Consider the following 20,040-nt stretch of genomic DNA (forward strand, 5'->3'; position numbering starts at 1 on the left):
TTATCAATGGCTAAAAGATTTAACACGTATTCAGCATTTACTGTATGCTCAGGAAGTATTCTAAATGTTTCAGATGTATTTGCTCATACAGTCTTCACAAAATGAAGCAGTGTGTTTATATGACATAAAATAAAGCTAGGGAGGCAATTTTTATGGATTTTTTTTTTGTGCGTGTTTTTTGTGTGTTGTTGTTTTTTTTTTTTTTTTTTGCATTAAAATGCCCACAATCGTAGGGCCAGTGTGGCTCAATGGTTGAGCATCTACTTATGAACAAGGAGGTCACAGTTCAATTCCTGGTCAGGGCACATGCCAGGGTTGTGGGCTAGACCCCAGTGTGGAGCATGCAGGTGGCAGCCAATCAATGATTCTCTTTCATCTCTGACGTCTCTCTCTCTCTCTCTCTCTCTCTCTCTCTCTCTCTCCTTCCTTTCTGCAATCAATAAAAATATATTAAGAAAAAAAGAAACCTAAAATCTACTGATCCGAGATCCCTAATACAAATTGAAACCCAAATACTCAGTTTTCATTATCTATCAGTGCACCTCAGCCATTCAGGTTGATTGTAGGTGTTCACGTAGCATTGCTCCAGATTCAGCCCTCCCACCTCTTGTATGAGGAGAATGGATGAAGGAGCTCATGCAGGAACAAGAGCTGAATTACACCAAGGGGAGCCTGAATTACATTTATTTGGGGCATCACAGATAGGCCCTACTTTAATATATTTGTTCTTACATGTCAATAAATATCCTAGATTTGCCCACTTCATACTGATCTAAAATTTTTAAAAATTTAATAAGCTGAAAGCAGAGAAAGTGAGCTTTTCTTCCAAAGTGGAATATATAAAATGATAAAATGTAGACTGCGCATGAAATTGAGAGACAAAGACTACAAGTGTTGGAAATATAATTAAAAATGTGATAAACTAACAATAGCAAATATTTATTAAGAACTTTCTGAGTTAATCACTGAGCTATGTGCTTTACTATCTCAATCTTCAAACAAGCCTGTGTGGTAAGTGCTATTACAATATTAAGAAAAAGATAATGAGTTTTAGCCTAAGAATGTGCTTAAGGGAACCTACAACTGAGGTATATGCCCTTGACTGAAATTGAACCTGTAACCCTTCAGATAGCAGGCTGACTCTCTAACCATTGAGCAACCGGCCTGGACCATCATTCGTGTTTTAAATGCTATAAAGACTAAACAAGCAATCTAAGGTCATAATATAAGCAACACTGTAAAGCTGTTTGTTTTGTTCCAGCAGAAGATTTTAACATACAACTTCTAATCACCCTATACCGTGGTGGGCAATGTCAAAAACACTTATTGCACAAGCAGAGATCTGTGTTTCCTTTGCCACAGACAATAAATCTTTAGTGTCTTCTCCCGATACGCATCACTCCACGTGCTCTCAAGAGGCCCTGCATGTCTCTCTTGCCTTCCGCTTCCCTATCAAGGTCACTTTTGAGTAACAATACAACTTATGGTAAAAACATATAGTCATGCATCACAATTATTATCTATGGTTAAGTGACTTGTCAGTGGATATTATAAAACTCTAAAAAAAGCTGCATTCCAAAGAGAACATAATGTATACAGAAACTTAATATCACAAATATGTAATAGAATAAGCCTATTTAAAAACAGATTTCTCTTCTCACCATTCATTACTGTTATAAAATGATACTTTATCCAGAATGTACATATTTGAGAAGTTAAATTTAGTTTTAGAGAAAGCTCCTTTTTACTGAGTAATAATCTGGGAACTAAAGAAAATAAATTATTAGTTGACTGCATTCACTTTGGCTTGCAAAATCAAAGTATTATGCTCATATTTCTCAACAAATGAGAAAAACTGTGGTAAAAATATGTAAAGTGGAAGAAACTTTTAAATCCTCATTAGCCTTTCACAACCAGGGTTAAATAATTACATTAAGACTGTTGAAGGCTCTATTGTATATGATAAAATAACTTCTCATATAAGCCATATGCTAGTTGTATAACATACTTGGGAGAATGAGAAAATAGTCCCTTATATTATTTTTTTCTGTTCTGTGGTTCAGATAAAAGCCTCAGCTGAAAAATGTTGCTTCAAAAAAAAAAAAAAAAAAAAAAAGTTCAGAGAGGTTATATAACTTGCTCAAGGCCAATCAGCTGATGAATGCAAAAGATTATATTGAACTTGGATTTCTGACAATAAAGTTGGGGTAAACCACATAATGAATAGAAGGCATGTGCTATTCCAAATTTCAGGCATGACTTATTTTGTTTTCTTAAAGTGTCAAATTAAGATACACAGAAATTCAGTAGCACATTTTAGATTAACTCTCCTAAGTAAAATAAACCATAACAGAAGTCTATGAGTAGGGCCTTAAGCAAAACAAAGATAATACAAGTCTATTTAAAAAGTCACAATCTTCACTCTCTGGGACACAGTTATTTCTAAACCCAGTTAACAGATATGCAACAACACTATGATGACTTAAAATCAAGGTGGAGTTCCATTTCAATAATATAGTGAATCCCCTGTGTTTCTTTCCCTAAAACTAAATGAAAGAAAGAAGGAGAGAAGGGAAAGTCCTTGGGAGTCACTCAGATCTGTAAATTAAAATAAAGTGTTTAATATAGGCATAGTACCCTCCATACATGATTTATATCATTTGGATGTGGTCATCATCCTTTCCTCGAGTCAGCACTACTATTCCTTTCTCTTATTTCTACTTCAGCTCACCAGTATTTTTAGCAGGACGAATAGGGACTCTAAATCCATTGACCATGCTTTATGTTCAGAAAATATTATCCCTTAATAAATGTCTGGCTATTATCTAAAAATGAAGGCGTCTAACCCTTTCAATATCAGCAATAAACTAAAATTGCTTCAATTTAGGTATAAAATGTATTTGAACATTGTGAGAAAAAAGGAAAGAGAGAACACAGGAACCCACCAACAGGCTGAGAACACAGGAACTAGCATGGGTTTGGTACATTATCACATGACATTTGCATGTCTGGGATGACTAAGAGCTGTCCGTTAAATAGAGGATGACAGGTCATAATTATTCTAATGCAATACATTGTACATTAAACAAGGATGGCTGGGATAAAGTGTCAAATGCAGGTCATTAGTGATGACAAGGGCTGGATTCGGCTGCAGCAGCTGTCACCATCCCAGGTGGTGACCATACTGCCATAATCCTTACCTCTGTGGAGGTCTTCCTGAGAAAATGCAGGCCAATACACCCAGTTAAAATATATGAATAATAATTATTGTAGAGAGAAATGCACTTAAAATCTCAGGGTCCGCCAATGCCCCAAGAATTTACTCATTGGTAAACTGTATCTTTACAAGTCAGTAATTCCATTGTAATGTAAGTGAAGTTTTGGTGACATTAAATTCTGAATTTAAATTTCATCACTTACCAATTGTTTGACCTTTGTTGGTCTCCTTTGTGCATATAGTGATGCCTGTCATTTAAGTGGTTTACTAAAAATTCCCATTAATTTCCATTAATTTCATTGTTTATACTCATGGGATTATAAATTACAACTAAAACCATAAAAACTGTGGTGCATTTTCTGTATATTTGTCCAATTAATTGTGAAACGTAAATTAAAGCAGAATTTAAGTGGCTAACTAAAATTTCCAATAAACTATTTAAAGCTCAAACTAAGTTAATACATTCACTCACCTTCTACCTGCAGGATCCCGGCAACTTACCTGACCTTTCTGAGCTTCAGTTTCCTTATCCATAAAATGGGGATAAAAGCCCTTTTCCACAAGTTGTTTTGAGAATTAGACTAACATATGTAAGATAACTAGTATAATGCGTGGCACTTAGCTACTGCATTAGAGATTGTGTTGGCTTTTTATCGTTAATGATGATGTAAATAATGATTGTAATGTATGCTGACTTCCATAGACTTGTATTCTAATTATTTTAGTTAAGTATATCCCTCAGGTTTTGACTTTCTATGCTGGCTGTCACAGTTTTTGTTCCTGACACTGTCCCAACATCACTATGGTTATTTAAGGAACATAGTTAGCTAAGGTATATAGTTATCTTTTAAGGTTAAGGTATTTGCTACATCCTTGTATTTCCCAATAACAGGTTGCTATTTCCATCAACTTTGTAATGAAATATTTCTCACAGGCATTTGAAATATTAATGGTCTAAGAATTTGTGATCAAAATAATAAATCAAATATTTTCTATTTATAAATAATATCTAAAAGATACTTTTAGCTAATCAATCAAGATTAAGATAATTCTAATGTAAGAATAAAATTATAATCAGGCCATAGACCTTCAAGGCTTATGTTAAAAGCATTCAAAGGCTAGAGGTCACCACAAGTGTTACTTGTCATCCATAGCAAAAACAAACAAACACTTAATAAAAAGAGTATATTTAGCTGACTTACAAAGTGATTGATTTTCACTTAGCATTTGTCTACCATTGCTAGCCCAACTTGGAAAATCGATTCCAAAGTGGCCCAATGGGAGGACAGTTCCATGGAGCTATATGCACTTAATGATGGGAACACATTAGAACTCCACTGCTTATACTAGTATTAAATAAAATAAACCTTACTTTTAAATTCTATTGCAGTAGTGACACTAGGCAGCAAGTTGCGACACATCAAAATGACAATGGACAATGGAAATAATCAAATATCACATTAATATCTTCTCTTTTTTTGAAAGAAGAAAAGCAGCAAGAAGTAGACGTCTTATAAAGACAAAACTGGCATAAAATTTAAATACACTGTTCTCTTAAATCTGTATCCTCTTCATTTTCTTCCATATGCAGTATTTTCCATTTATTTTAAGCTACTGGTAGCCAAATATTTATTATGGATATTTTTTATATTTGTTATAACATTCAAACATGTTCCAGAATATTGTGAGAAATATATGCTACCTTTTAATTCTTATAGTAACTTGTAAAATGTTTATATGTGTTTATTAATTATTAGTGGCCTCATGAAATGTCTAATTACTAAAAAAGTGTGAATTTAAACATACTTGTAAACAATGAACTTAACTTTCTATCTACAAAAATTATTTTACTCATCAAAGATTATATTATTTTACTCATCAAAGATTACTGAAGCCTACTGGCTGAGAGGCCAAGTGCAAGGTCCTGGGGTTCTCCTAGTGAACATGACAGAAAAAGTTCTATCTTCATAGAGCTGGCCTGCTTGGAACTAGACGAAAAACGTGATTGCTAAAATTCAAAAATATCTTGGTGATAATTTCTTTCTCTATATACAAATGAGAAAACCAAGGACCAAAAAGATGAGTAAATTTATGCTTGGTTTCAAGATGATCAATGACAGTATAGAGATGTCAAGTTTAATGCCTCCAAATGTAGTGCATTTGTTACCAATATTCAACCGAGGACTTTAGGCATATCTGTAATTCTGCCTTCTTCCCATAACTTATTCCCAACTACCAGACTCTTACTCCAGCCTAGAAAAGTACTTATAATTCCTGGAATGTACAAATTATATCATCCTTCTTATTTCTTCAAATCTGCTCTTCCTTCTGAGGTACAGAGTTAAAGAAGGGGTGGAAGTTCACAGTATAGCAAGGAGTTGAATTATGCTACTTTTAAGATGCAAATAAATTTTTTGTGGAACTTACTGCCATTTCTAACTATTGCCTTTTACTTATATATGCATGTAGAATTAAATATATATATAATATTAAATTAAGTATTATTAAGTATAAAATTAAATGTTATATATAACAGAGTAATATGCATACATTCTGAAGACCTGTTGAAATGATTTATCAGTATATTGGTACAGACATAGACACAAAATTGATCATTTCATCACAGGAGAATCAAATTCAAAACTGAAATTTTAAAAGTACTTCTCTACCTATATAATAGCCTTAATCCAATCAGTTATTAACTGAATGGGGAGTGGAATAAAGTGTCACACTGTAAAATGACAGCATTCACTGAACTGGGAATTTAAACAACTTGGGTTTAAATCTAGACTTGGTTACTTTTTAGCAATGTAACCTTGGTAAGTTCACAAAACATCTCTGGGTCTCACATTCTTCATCTGCAAAATGGGAGGAATATCACACCTACTCTTAATACTGTTAAGAGTTTAAATACCTAAATAATAGTAGGTACTCAATAACTGTTATCTGAATTTGAGTTCTAAATCTTTCCTATAAATTGCTCTTTCCTGAAATTATGAGTGCCTTTAACAAGTACAATGCTCTGCCCCCCATTAGACACATAAACAACCCCCACATATACATGCATGCACACACATGTAAACACACACATGCATCTATATTATAAGCCTGAGCTTGTTGTCTATCTAAAAATGTCTAAGAAGCAAAAAGATGACCCCTGACAAATCAGAAAAGATATCTGAAGCCATACATTTCTGACTGTTCTAGAAGAAGAAGAAGAAGGAGGAGGAGGAGGAGAAGGAGGAGGAGGAGGAGGAGGAGGAGGAGGAGGAAGGAAGGAAGGAAGGAAGGAAGGAAGGAAGGAAGGAAGGAAGGAAGGGAGGGAGGAGGAGGGAGGGAGGGAGGGAGGGGAGGAAGAAAGAAAAAGAAAGGAAGGAAGGAAGGAAGGAAGGAAGGAAGGAAGGAAGGAAGGAAGGAAGAAGGAAGGAAGGAAGAAAGAAAGAGAGAGGAGGAAGGGGCGAGGTGGGATTTCTACTGGGGGAAAAAATTACTTTATCCAAGAAATTACTTGACAACATGATATTCCACCAGACCTGCTACATCATAATTTTATGTGATTCTTTTTGTGACTCATGATGAGAGACTACATACAAAGATAAACACATTGATACAGGGCTAGGATATACAGAAAACCACATATTCTCTCCACTCCTGTCACAAATTTATTTGCAAACTTTCCAAGAGCCTAATTCTAATTTTACTTGAGCATATTGTTGTCCAGCTCCAAAACTTTACTGTCTCCAGTGCCTATAAATTAAAATCTAAACTCTTGGCATCTGCAGACTTGATTTTTTTAGTCTCTCCAATAATTAGTTACTATGTGAAAAAATAAAGAGGTGGATAAGTAAAATAAATGAACACTGTTTCATGCTTGTCCTATTTACATTTAAAGTTGACCATAAAAAGAACAAAAAATTACTGTAAAGAAGAAATATATACCTCAGAGCCAAATCTATAATTTTAAATTTGTAGACAAGACTCTTCAAGCCACTGACTCTAACTTACCACTGTAATTCAGGTTACAGACATCAGATATAAGATATACATGTAAAAACTAAATTTGAAAATCGGTAAAACCTAAATTAATTTGGTATGCTGTATGTTTTCATTACAGACCTTTTCTTTTTAGTTTGTCCAAATGTATGGAGAATATGATACAATCCTGAAATCATATTTCTGAAGTTTAAGCTTTCTCTGTTTTTAAAAGATTTCTCTATGAAGAATTACAAGACATTTTTCCATAGCCAAAATGATTATAATTAATACAGTTAGAGGCAATGGCACATTGAAAAGTATCTCAGAACATTAACAGATTCAATGGTGAAAGGAGTTCAACCCCAAAAATACATGCATGGAACAGCTGCCAGGGGAGAGGCAGGAAAGGAGATTTTAAGAGGAGACTTCTTAGTCATTTCAAGGTTCCATTTGTTGATTAGAGTTGCAGCAGTGAAATATGCAGCCTTACACACATATAATTTGTAATTTATTTAAATAAACATTTCATTCTCCCATCACCTGCATATTTTTCAGGGGAATAATATCTTTTCCCCATTTTTCATTCTTTCTCTTTGTTCTTTCCATCATTTCTCCTTTCTAGCTCTTGATTCTCCCTCTTCCTATTTCACATTTCCTCTTCAGTGAAGTATTTTGTATTCTGGTAAACATGATAGTAATATTACTCAGATTTACTGCTGTTGCTATGCCCAGGGATTTTATTTGGATTTATTGTTACTTGTCTGTAATTCCTAACTGTTCCACAGTAACTGTTAAAGGTGAAGGCCTGAATATTAAGCCAGGGGAATCTTTGAAAGATGTAAATGAAAATATTTATGTAAAATGCACATACACACACACACACACACCTCCCTCCTAAACCTCTTATCTCATAATAGAGCATCGGATACCAAAGCAGGAACAGTATGTTAAGGGCTTAACTTCAGTATTAATAACTCAGATTTAAAACTCTTGGCAATTAATTAAGATTAATGACAGAAGTTATCCCCTTCTCCCCAAGGTAACACTTCCTCCCATCTCTTCTATGCCCCACTCCCTCCACCCTCCCAGCCTCCTCTCAGGCTGTAAAAACCGCAGGTCCTGAAACTTTGATCCTGTTATCTGCTGCCTTTTGTATCAGAGATTAAGGAAGTAGACATTTGCAAATTTACAACCAACAGCTCAGACAGCTGCCATACTTTAAGTTGTTAATGAAAGAGGAACTGATCTAGTTAAGAGCATAAGACTAGTCTATAAATCTGGATTCAGAGGACAGGTAAAGCCATGCCACTCCTTGTGGAGAGGAGGAACTGAACTTAAGATTCAGTCCTCTTCTCACTGTTGAGAAGAGCCAGCACTTCTATAAACTGGACTAAGCTGCTGCACAGAAAATGATTCTGCAATAGGTTGAAATTATAATGTATGATTTCACTGGGATAAATACAGATCTCACAAGAATTCCATCATTGAAAACTCTTCTTCAATCGACTATAAAACAAACATTAAATCTGCCTTAGAAAAAAAATGAAGGGGGGAAAAAACTAAGATGGCGGCATAGGTAAACACCGGGAAATTGTCGCCTCACACAACAATTGAAAATTACCGCAAAGGACTGAGCAAACATCATCCAGAACAGCAGGAAGGCTGGCTGAGTGTAAATTCTACAACTAGAAGGAAAGAAAAGCACGCTGAGAGCCAGAGGTGCTGTGGAGGTGAAGTGCAGAGGTACTGCGGCTCGCGCGCGCAAAGAAAGGGGGTGGCGCCTGAGGACGCGGCTGTCTTTTTGGAATCACAAGCTCCCGACGGCTCTGAACTCCGGTTCCGGGAAGTCTCTGGGGACCCAGGACTCATACGGGGAGAGGCTGGTCTGTCCGGCAGCGGGCGAACTTGAGGGCGGCTTTCCCTCAGAGGTGCTTGCAGCCGTTACCAGGACACTGAGACGCGCGACTCCGGGCGGAGAATCGGCCATAGCTGCTTTCTCCGCCCTTTGATTCCCTGAGACCCCGCCCCACCCAGGCTGCGGCAGAGGCTTTTGCATGTGAATGTACCTAACTGCAGCCGAGCCAGGCAGACCCAGAACTTCCAAGAGAAGGCCCAAGGCCCTGCAGCGGCTTGCATTGCTTCACAGCTGAGCCTCTTCCTGGCTCCTGCTGTGTGGCCTCAGGTAGAGGCTGAATTAGCACCTCCTTAGATCCAGGAGCCACTGTACCCAGTGGTCAGAGGGGGACCATCCAGACTGCAACTCCTCAGATCCATAAGGGACACACTCAGGGAGCAGACTCAGTGAGCACCAAAGCCCCACTGAAGCAAGTCTTGCCCCAGAAGGATGTCTTCAGCACAGAAGTTCTCCCACTTTAGACACAGCTGATTCTCACAGCCAATTGGCCTGGAGGTCAATTCCTCCCAGTGATTCTACAACAACCAAGGCACCAAGAGTGCACCAAGAGTGTCCACCCCAGGTAACTGGGGAGGCTGAGCTACTGGGCCCTACAGGACACCTGGCGCGCAGGGCCACTCTATCAACACAGGGAAACTGCCAAAATGCGGAGACAAAGAAACAGGTCACAAATGGCAGAAATGGAGGAAAGCAAACGATTGGATATAGAGTTCAAGGCCACGTTTATAAGGTTTTTCAAGAATTTTATGGAAACCGCCGATAAATTTAATGAATCCCTCAATAAGTATAGTGAGACCATGGAGGACATGAAAAAGGACCAACTAGAAATTAAGCATACACTGACTGAAATAAAGAATAATTTACAGAGATCCAGCAGCAGAAAAGAGGATCCCAAGAATCAAGTCAAAGATTTGAAATACAAAGAAACAAAAAATACCCAACCGAAAAAGAAAAAAGAAAAGAGATTCCAAAAATATGAAGATAGTGTAAGGAACCTCTGGGACAACTTCAAGCGTACCAACATCAGAATTATAGGGGTACCAGAAGGAGAGAGAGGGCAAGATATTGAAAACCTTTTTGAAGAATTAATGACAGAAAACTTCCCCTACCTGGTGAAAGAAATGGACTTACAAGTCCAGGAAGCGCAGAGAACCCCAAACAAAAGGAATCCAAGGAGGACCACACCAAGACACATCATAATTAAAATGCCAAGAGCAAAAGATAAAGAGAGAATCTTAAAAGCAGCAAGAGAAAGACAGTCAGTTACCTACAAGGGAGTACCCATACGACTGTCAGCTGATTTCTCAACAGAAACCATGCAGGCCAGAAGAGAGTGGCAAGAAATATTCAAAGTGATGAATAGCAAGAACCTGCAACCAAGATTACTTTATCCAGCAAAGCTATCATTCAGAATAGAAGGTCAGATAAAGAGCTTCACGGATAAGAAAAAGCTAAAGGAGTTCATCACCACCAAACCAGCATTATCTGAAATGCTGAAAGGTATTCTTTAAGAAGAGGAAGAAGAAAAAGGAACTCTTACCATTTGCCACAGCATGGATGGAACTGGAGAGCGGATAAATACCACATGATCTCACTCATTTGTGGAATATAATGAACAACATAAGCTGATGAACAAGGACTGATCCAGAGACGGAGAGGCATTGATTGGACTGTCGGGACTTGGAGGGAAGGTAGGGGAGGGTGGGGGTAAGGGGGAAAGATCAACCAAAGGACTTATATGCAAGCATATAGGCCTAATCAATGGACATGGACAACGGGGGGGGTGAGGGCATGAGCGGGGGGGGGGGGGGGGGGGGTAGAGAGTAACGTGGGGACAAGGACACATATGTAATATCTTAATCAATAAAAAATATATTAAAAAAAAATGAAGGGGGAGAGATCAACCAAAGGACTTGTATGCATGCATATAAGCATAACCAATGGATACAGACACTGGGGGGGGGGGGGTGTGAGGGCATGAGGGGGGATGAGGGGACAACGGGGGGGGGGGGCGGATAAGGACATATTTGTAATACCTTAATCAGTAAAGGGAAAAAAAAGAATAAAGTAGTTGAGGCTTAAAAAAAGAAAAAAAATGAGAAGAATGCAACTGCAAGCAGCAAAATAAACATATCCTGATAAAGGGAATTAAAAAGTATAAGCCTTAATCTACTCAGAATTCAACCTAAGGGAAAAGAATTGTGTCATGCATTTATAACTCTGAAAATTTTAAGATTTAATAATAAATTTAAAATTAATCATCATCCAAAAATGATAAATCATCACCCAATATAAATAACACTGCAGCAGCATCCTCAGCCATCCTATATAATAAAAGGCTAATATGCAAATTGACCAAATGGCAGAACAACTGGTCGCTATGATGCGCACTGAACATCAGGGGGCAGATGCTAATGCAGGAGCTGCCCCCTGGTGGTCAGTGCACTCCCAGAGGGGGAGCGCTGCTCAGCCAGAAGCTGGGCTCACAGGCTGGCGAGTGCAGTGACAGTGGCGGAGCCTCTCCTGCCTCTGCGGCAGCACTAAGGATGTCCAACTGATGGCTTAGGCCTGACCCCCCCTGGGGAGCAGTTGGACATCCCCTGAGGGCTCCCAGACTGTGAGAGGACACAGGCCAGGCTGAGAACTCACCCCCCACCCTCCGAGTACATGAATTTCATGCCCCAGGCCTCTAGTATTGTTATAAGAAATAATTCAAATTTGTCCACTTGAGAATTGCACTGACGTCTTAATTTTCTCAAGTAGCTTAGTTTCGGGGTAGAATCATGAAGGTAAAATTATAAGTCCTGATAACAAAAACATTTAAATTCTACAAAGTTAAAATGATGTATCTCTTAAGAATCAGTAGAGTCTAATGCATATATTTATCAATAGTTCATTTTTATTCAATTATAATAAAATGAAGAGGGGCATTAATAGACACAATTCTTTTCATTGAATCAATATCTTGTGAACATTATAGGGAAATATTGTTACTTGTTGACGTAGGACATCATACTCTGAATTAGGAAGTTAAAGTTTTTACCCCACTCATTGAGTTGTGAGAACCATAAGGTCTGCTGGGCCTTAGCTTAGATGCATCAGGTGAAGGATAGAGAGAACAAGAGAGAAAAGTTAAAATTTGAAAGCTATACACAGGGAATACGGTAGGTCCAGGTAAAAACAGATAATGTTGTGACAATAGAATATCCAAGAGGAAAATTCATATAAGTTTACAGAGACATGCAAGCAAAATTCAGGAGAGAGGATAGATTTTCGAAAAATGACGTGCCTATTATGATAGTGAAACAGTGAAAATCTGTGTGCTCTCTAGAAAAGTAGGATGAGAAAAAACATAAGATCAAGGGTTAAAACTTAGGAATCAACTAATGCTAAGAGGTAGGAAAAAGGGGATAAATGAGGGTCAGAGAAAGATAATCAGAGAGTAAATACTCATAACTATAGAACTTTTTATGCCATGTATATAAATGTGCTATTTAAATATTTATTAAAACACTAGAGGCCTGGTGTATCTGTACACCGGTGGGGTCCCTCGGCCTGGCCTGCAGGGATCGGGCCAAAACCAGCTCTCCAACATCCCCTTAGGGGTCCCAGATTGCGAGAGGGCGGTACTCGGGTGACACACTTTGGAATCGGGCTCCCTCCTCTGTGGTTCTGGGTGTGTCACCCAAGAACCGCAGCTGCCAAGTCACCACAGCTCAGCAGCTCCTGCATTGAGTGTCTGCCCCCTGGTGGTCAGTGTGCATCATAGCTACTGGTTGGAGTGTCTGCCCCCTGATGGTCATTGTGCTTCATAGCTACCAGACAGTCAGACAGTCAGCAGATTGGCTGGTTGCTTAGGCTTTTATATATATAGATGTCTTACAAATTTTCTTACTAACTCTGTTAGGCAATTAAAATATTACGTGATATATGATGTATATGTGTAATTGCAAACCCATAGAATCCTGTGTATAAGTGTGTGTGCACACTGTTCTCACTGGGGTCATTAATGTTAATTGAATGAAATATACTGAATTCACAATAAACTCTTTGTTAAATCCTTAGTGTCAGGAAATGACTTTAGTAGAAAAATTTATTGTAAGAAATAGTGCTTCATTTTTTAAAACACGTTAGAAATCTCTTATTTTGATTCAAACTAAAATTGTGCTTCATAGTGGACAAGCAGGTTGATGATCAATTTCAACCAAGAAAAATCTTTACCTAAACTTTTAAGTTGGTACATAAAATGTATATGATGAGACTAAATACAAATTATGTCTGGACCAGGACAGTAAAAATGCAATTCACTATCCAAGTTCTACTTACATTTTCTTTGAACAAATAAATGTTTTGGTAATTTAAGTATATTCTATATTTCACATTAGGAAACCAAATTAAGTCAACACTTTTGCCAGCTAATATGCATAATTAAGAAATGGGTTTATTTAAGCTAAGAAGTTGTATGAAAAAGTACTCTGATAAGTTTGTTATTTTCCATTGAAATGGACATTAGTTGATGACATACACCCTGAGAAAAAACATATTCTATGGAAATATATACATATACTTATGTTCATCATATTATGCACACCCATATACAGATGTAAACATACATCTATCAGTCAGTGGGATTGTAATAACAATGGCATGTTCATGATATGGGTTATTTTAGTAAAAATTTCTTTCAAATATGTATTATCCAAAGTTAATAATTACTTCTACTAATTTAAACAGGGTATTTAAGGTATCATAAGGATGCCAGGAAATGTAAAGACAAGAAATAATAAGAATGAAAGGTACTACTAGTAACATAAAGGACAGGAAGGTCTAGTGGTACTCTTTCCCAGTGATGAAACATAATTGGCCTAAAGAACCATATAAAACTTCAAATCTTACAGAAATCAAAGGTAAGCAATCACTTTATAGGTTTTTTTTCATTGATATTTTTTCTCTACTATTTCATTTAAGTATACAAAAAAAGGGAAGGTATGCCAGGCCAACGTGGCTCAGTGGTTGAGCATCAACCTATGAACGATGAGGTCACAGGTCCATTCCCAGTCAGAGCATATGGACTCGATCCCCAGTTGTGGACTCGATCCCCAGTGTGGAATATGCAGGAGGCAGCCGATCAATGATCCCCTTTCATCACTGATGTTACTATTTCTCTCTCCCTCCCCCTTCCTATGTGAAATCAATAAAATATTTTTTTAAAAAGGAAAGGTATGAAAGTACTATGGGCATTTTGTGTACAATTATACTGACTCATGCTAAAAGAAAGGGTTTCCTTACAGTCCCTAAAATCTATTATGGCACAACATACAGGGTGGGGCAAAAGTAGTTTCAGTTATTCTTATGGAAAATAATACAATAATGAATAAATAATAATATAAGAATAAACTGTTTTACGTACTCAAAACTGTAAACCTACTTTTGCCCCACTCTGTATTTAGATGGAACCTAAAAACTAAGTTCAAGAATGCAGTCATGAGCAGCACATCAAACCATTTGAGTGAAGGTGTCAATCTTTTCAGTAACACAAGTGGTTTACAGTTTGCAAATGTGATGTGGCATAACATCTCTGCTATCAAGGTGTTCACTCGGTCTGAAGATGAAGCGATTGATATTTCTGAGCACTGGGTGATCTGTAAGCATCAGGAAGTCAGAGTGATCCTTGGGAGGGTTAGAAGGGTTGAAGAATCCACATTGAGGAGGGCAAGGCCAGTTTGATTTGAGCATGAGAATTCAAGAGCAGGACGGTCAGAGGAGTGAACATAAATCTAGAATGAGAGATGTAAACAGGAGAACCAGTCTGAAACCATGTGCCTCTGAAGTTATCAGTTACTGTGGTGCCTTTTCAACGAACCTGCCCTATGTTCAGATTTGTTTGGGTAGATTTTTAGAAATTGAAGACTAACATTGAGTTCTGTCAGAATGGACTGTTTTTTAAGCAGCTACCATCATCTCAGAAAATTAAAATTGTATTTGCATAAATAACAAAAGTAATCTCAACAAAATAAATTTAGCTCAATTGGAAACTCACCATGCACTTATATTGCTTATTTCACCACTAACTGGTGAACACTTTGCTACACACTAGCATCTGTCCCCAGGCCATTGCTCCCTGGCTCCTCCCACTCCAAAGGATGCCTTTAGGTCAGCACCTGTCCTTCATCTCAAATGGTCATGCAGAGAGTTCCACAGGTGAGGGAGCCTACATTTTCTTTTCAATATATTATTTTTATTGATTTCAGAGAGGAAGGGAGAGGGAGAGAGAAATAGAAACATCAATGATGAGAATCATTGATTCTCTCTGCCTCTTGCACGCCCCACACTGAGGATTGAGCCCACAACCCCGGCATGTGCCCTGACTGGAATCAACTGTGATCTCCTGGTTCATAGGTCATGTTCAACCACTGAGCCACACGGGCTGGCCTACATTTTCTTAATTATAATAATTTACATGACTATAGGGTCTGTATTATCGTACTATACCCTGGGGTTTTACTTAACTGGCTATTTTAAACAATTCTTTATGTCATATATCTGTGTGTGCATAATTGTGAGTTTTGCCATATTCCCAGAGAAAATTACACAATTTTTTTTTTTCTGGCTGAACTTGGATGTTAGAGGGGGAAACCCCCTCAGAAAAGAAAAATGCTGCCTTTACCAGTACCATGAAGTTCTTACTTTTGACTTAAAATCTTATTTTTAATATCCAAATATAGACATGAAGCCTTTATAACGAGGAAGAAAATTAAAGTCGAAGCAATTTTCCTAACTTCGCTTTACTAAAAGAGTGTACCGATCAGAAAAAATCAAATTATATTTCACCTCCATGTCATAAGGAGCCCCGTGGTATAAGTTTAAAAACAAACAGTGGCCCCGCTGGCATGGCTCGGTGATATTTCTGTCTCTCTCTCTCTCTTTGAAATCAACAAAAATATGTTTAAAAATAAATAAAAACAAACAGTGTGGGTGAACATCACGGGTGTTACTATTACTAGGAGCCTTCCAGGGCAGTATATACATTTACATCTGCTTACTGGTGAATGAGGGATTGCGGCCTGAACGTTAACATAACCTCAGGTTCAGCCAAGAAGCTCCGCGGGGATTTAACGGGTTTGTGGAACCACTCCAAAAAACGGTGCTGTGCTCTCCTCTTTCTTTGCCTTTCTGCTTCTCTAACTCTCCCTTTTCAAATTAAAAAAAAAAAAAAAAAGAACGGGTGGTAATGCATCATTTATAAGTTACCTTGTTATTGCAGAAACAAAACACTGCTTTGAAAACCAAACAAACTCCTGCTGCGCACTCCCGCGCGTTTGATGGAGGCCCTTCAAAAGAGTCCCCGCTCGGTGGAGGTTGTTTATTGGAGTCTTCGATCGGTACCTGCTGTCCCCCTCACTCCCGGGAACCTTGGCGGCAGATGTTGCAGCGCCCGGTCGTCTCTGAAGCGGCGTTCTGTCCCGGTCTCCCCACCGCAATGGAGTCAAACCGCATTAGATCTCTGTATCTGTGCCTAAGGCAAGTTTGGGAGCGCAGCTGTGTCCACCCCTGCTCCTACCTTTGGTGTTTCGGGCCTCCAGGCAGCGGCTGAGACCAAAACGGTCCAGCGGCTCTCAGCCTCCTCCGCTGGCAAGGCGGCCGCTCGCTGGCGGCTGGGGAGGCCGCCGCCACCGCCGCAAACAGATGTCGGCGACAACCTGCAGGCTCACACCTGGCCGCGGCCCTGCCCTCGCGCCAGCGCTGAGACCTGCATGGCTCGGAGGGGGCGCAGCCCAAAGCCCGCGCCTGGCGCCCGCGAACGCACCGCCTCCTTGGCAGGAGCTGGCGGCGCAGAGAGGGAGCGGGAGCGAGGGACGCGGGGATGGCTCGCGCCGCTTTGATACTTTATGCCTGAACTTCAATGACTTGATCAAGGACTTCAATTCAGCCGTGAATTCTGCAAATGAGCCCGGTGCGGCCTCCGCGTCATGAAAGGAGAGTATTTGACTTGCAGAATAAGTGTGCGTGACTCTGGGTTTAGTGCTACGTTCGCTGATTTGTTTATTAAACTGAACTCTCAGGAGGCAGAATCTGCAGTAAACAACTTATAAATAAATGACAAGATTGTTTTTCAAGGTAGGAAACGTGCCGCTGACGAGGCAGAGGTTCTGTTATATTGGAGCCATCAGCCACGGCCTGAAAACAATTGTGTTTTACTGTTTCTTAAACATCATAAGGTTTGTTCTTTTTCCTTTTTTAAGGAAAAAGACTATTCCTTCCTTTAAAAATTCGGAAATGAAAGCACTCTCATTTGTTTCCTGACAATATAAAACAAACTGCATTCAATTCCAACTAGAATATTTTTCCAAAAGCCTACCTAATTCCTATAACATACAGATTGCTTTATATTTACACACACACACACACACACACACACACACACACACACACTTCCTACACCATTAAACAAATACTTCATAAGAAGTATCCTTAGTAGTAAACATACACCAGCTTTTATGAGTACAGGAAAATAACAAAATTATGTGCAAATGTTATTCACCAATTTATATGGGGGGAAAAATGCAATCAAAACAACTCCAACACTAACCTCATTCAATGATTTCCCGGCTAACCAAGAAAATCCAACACAAAGAGCCCTGCCACTGGGACATCTTGGTCCATGTTAGGCACTACCTCAATATTTGTTGAATGAACGAGACTAATGTATCCTTTCAAAAACCAAATATATCAGCTTATCCAAACTCAAAGATCTCTTCTGTTCCCAACCTATTCTGGTTTTAACCTCCAACCTCCAAACTTCCTAGTAATCCACAAATGATAGTATTCTTGGCTGCCTCGGAGACTTTGCTCATGAAGCTTCGTCAATAGAAATGCTCATTCTACCTAACTCCACCTGATGAAATCCTACCTTTTTTCAAAGACATAAGGCCTATGTTTTTGAAAAAGCATCCAAAATTCCTCCAAAAGGAAGATTTAATCTCTCTTACTGTATACACTCAAGATCACATTCTGGAGTAAACATTATTTATATATGTATATGTCTCGGTTCCCAAACAAATTTCAGGTTTCTTAAGAGCAAAAGCTACAGTTTGTACACCACCTGCCCCCTTGGTTAGTATTACCTGATGCCATTACTTGTACATATTTATAATAAAAATTATTTAATTAAATCAAAAGTGATAGGAATTTTGAAAGACTGAAAAATAAATTTTAATTATGGGAATTAAAAGAATATATAAAGTATTGGCAAGAGTGCTGAGAGCATTGTCTGTTTTTGCTGGCCAATACATCTTCAGTGTTAGCAATCCCAAACACTTACATTATTGAACAAATGAACTAATGTCTAACATGAGGAAGAGAAAGTCTAGCATATTGAATGATAAGTAGAGTTGCTATATGTTGTTGCAGAAGCAGAACTCCAAATCATGTGTACATTTAAACAGAGGTACCATTAAATATAAGACCACTCTATTAGCCACAGAAGTCTAGTAATGAAAACGTCTGCTTCAAAAACTACCTCATTCTCTCTACCTGTGGTACTAGCAAAGGGTAAATGATCTGGGAATATTCCAGGAATATTTTCTCAAATTAGATTTCCTAAATGGTTGAACTCAGATATTTCTGAAATCACCCCCATCTCATAGGAGTAAAATCGTAAGATTTAGACATTTTTGTCTTTTAAATACCACGACAGAACCATACAACACTAAATATAACTTTAGCTTGGCACTGTAAAATAAATATGAATCTCATCACTTATTTATCCTTAAAAAAAAAAAATAGCTTATTGCACCTGAATGAACCGAAGTCCTCTGAAGCTGAAGTGAATGATGTTCAGGGTCGTGCTGACACATAATGAAAACACTGTTGTTACCACTAACAGTGGTGTGTTTCTCAACAAAACTCACTATTGTTGCATATCAAAAGATTTTAAACATTTTTTTTCTACATCGATACAATAGCAAATAGTGCTAATATATATATTAAAGAAATTGTAAAACTGGAGGAATTCTAGACAAATCTCCAAAAACAAAAAAGCTTCAAATAGGCTTACTTGGTAGAGAAAATGCATACACATGTGTATGTGTATTTGTATATTTCTATACATATGTGTATGTGTGTATATATTTCTATAATGCTTTCAAAGACACTTTCAAATATTTAACAAATTAGATTCATCAACTGTTGGAGGCAGGGAAATAACATATTTATACCGAGAAATAGAGGCTCTGAGGCGTGTTCTCCAATCTTCATTGCTAGGAAATGCTAGAGAAAGACTTCAATTCCTAACCTGGAGTCTGTCTCCCAAATGGATGAAACCTCAGAACATGATGTCATCCAAGTCAAAGGCTGAAGCAAAGAGTGTGCTCATTAAAGCAAGTGTACAATGGGCCATACTTTTTTATGTATTACTTGAAAAGGGACTTATTAAACTGCATCTTGAAGATGTATTCTAAAAACAGATAATTTATTAAGCACCGTATATAATAGGAAATGATAATTCCTTCCTCAATTGTACCGAGGGCTTTAAATTCTTTTTGATTATTATTATTTCACTTTCATTATACAGACCCATGCAGTCAGCTCCTTCCCAACACATCCTCGAATACAAACCTCATCTCCTTCCTGAGGCCGCATCAAGGAAACCCGGTCGTACTGCCGCCGCAACAAAGCCCAGAGCGCATCCAGCCGACCCTAAAGGGAACATATTTGTAAATTCCTAAGGAAAACACGCAACCTTTATTGGCTGAATACATGAGTTAAAATGAAGATGGTACAGCCTAATCACTACTCTCACTTTTTTCATAAATTAAAATAAAGAATAAGTAAGTAATAAGAAGAGGAGGTCCTTGTTGCTGAGAACATATTCAGTGGCTATAATGCAGACTGCATGTCTGCTATGTGATGGACCTGGATCCTCCTTCAGAGA

The 20,040-nt window shown here is 38.1% G+C and overlaps 1 protein-coding gene across 2 annotated transcripts in view; it reads right to left on the minus strand.

Annotated features, from left to right (window-relative positions):
- ANTXR2 (ANTXR cell adhesion molecule 2) overlaps positions 1-20,040 on the minus strand; it is a 137,243-nt gene that overhangs the window by 36,684 nt on the left and 80,519 nt on the right. Inside the window, exon 16 of one of the 2 annotated variants that reach the window (XM_036337493.1) lies at positions 19,725-19,805. In XM_036337493.1, coding sequence (XP_036193386.1) covers positions 19,725-19,805 — 81 coding nt within the window. Of the gene's footprint in view, positions 1-16,901; positions 19,806-20,040 lie in introns of those variants that run through there. The other variant, XM_036337483.1, reaches the window with a different exon arrangement.

This window comes from Myotis myotis, unplaced genomic scaffold, assembly GCF_014108235.1.
Source record: "Myotis myotis isolate mMyoMyo1 unplaced genomic scaffold, mMyoMyo1.p scaffold_m19_p_1, whole genome shotgun sequence".
In the NCBI taxonomy this organism is placed as follows: domain Eukaryota; kingdom Metazoa; phylum Chordata; class Mammalia; order Chiroptera; family Vespertilionidae; genus Myotis; species Myotis myotis.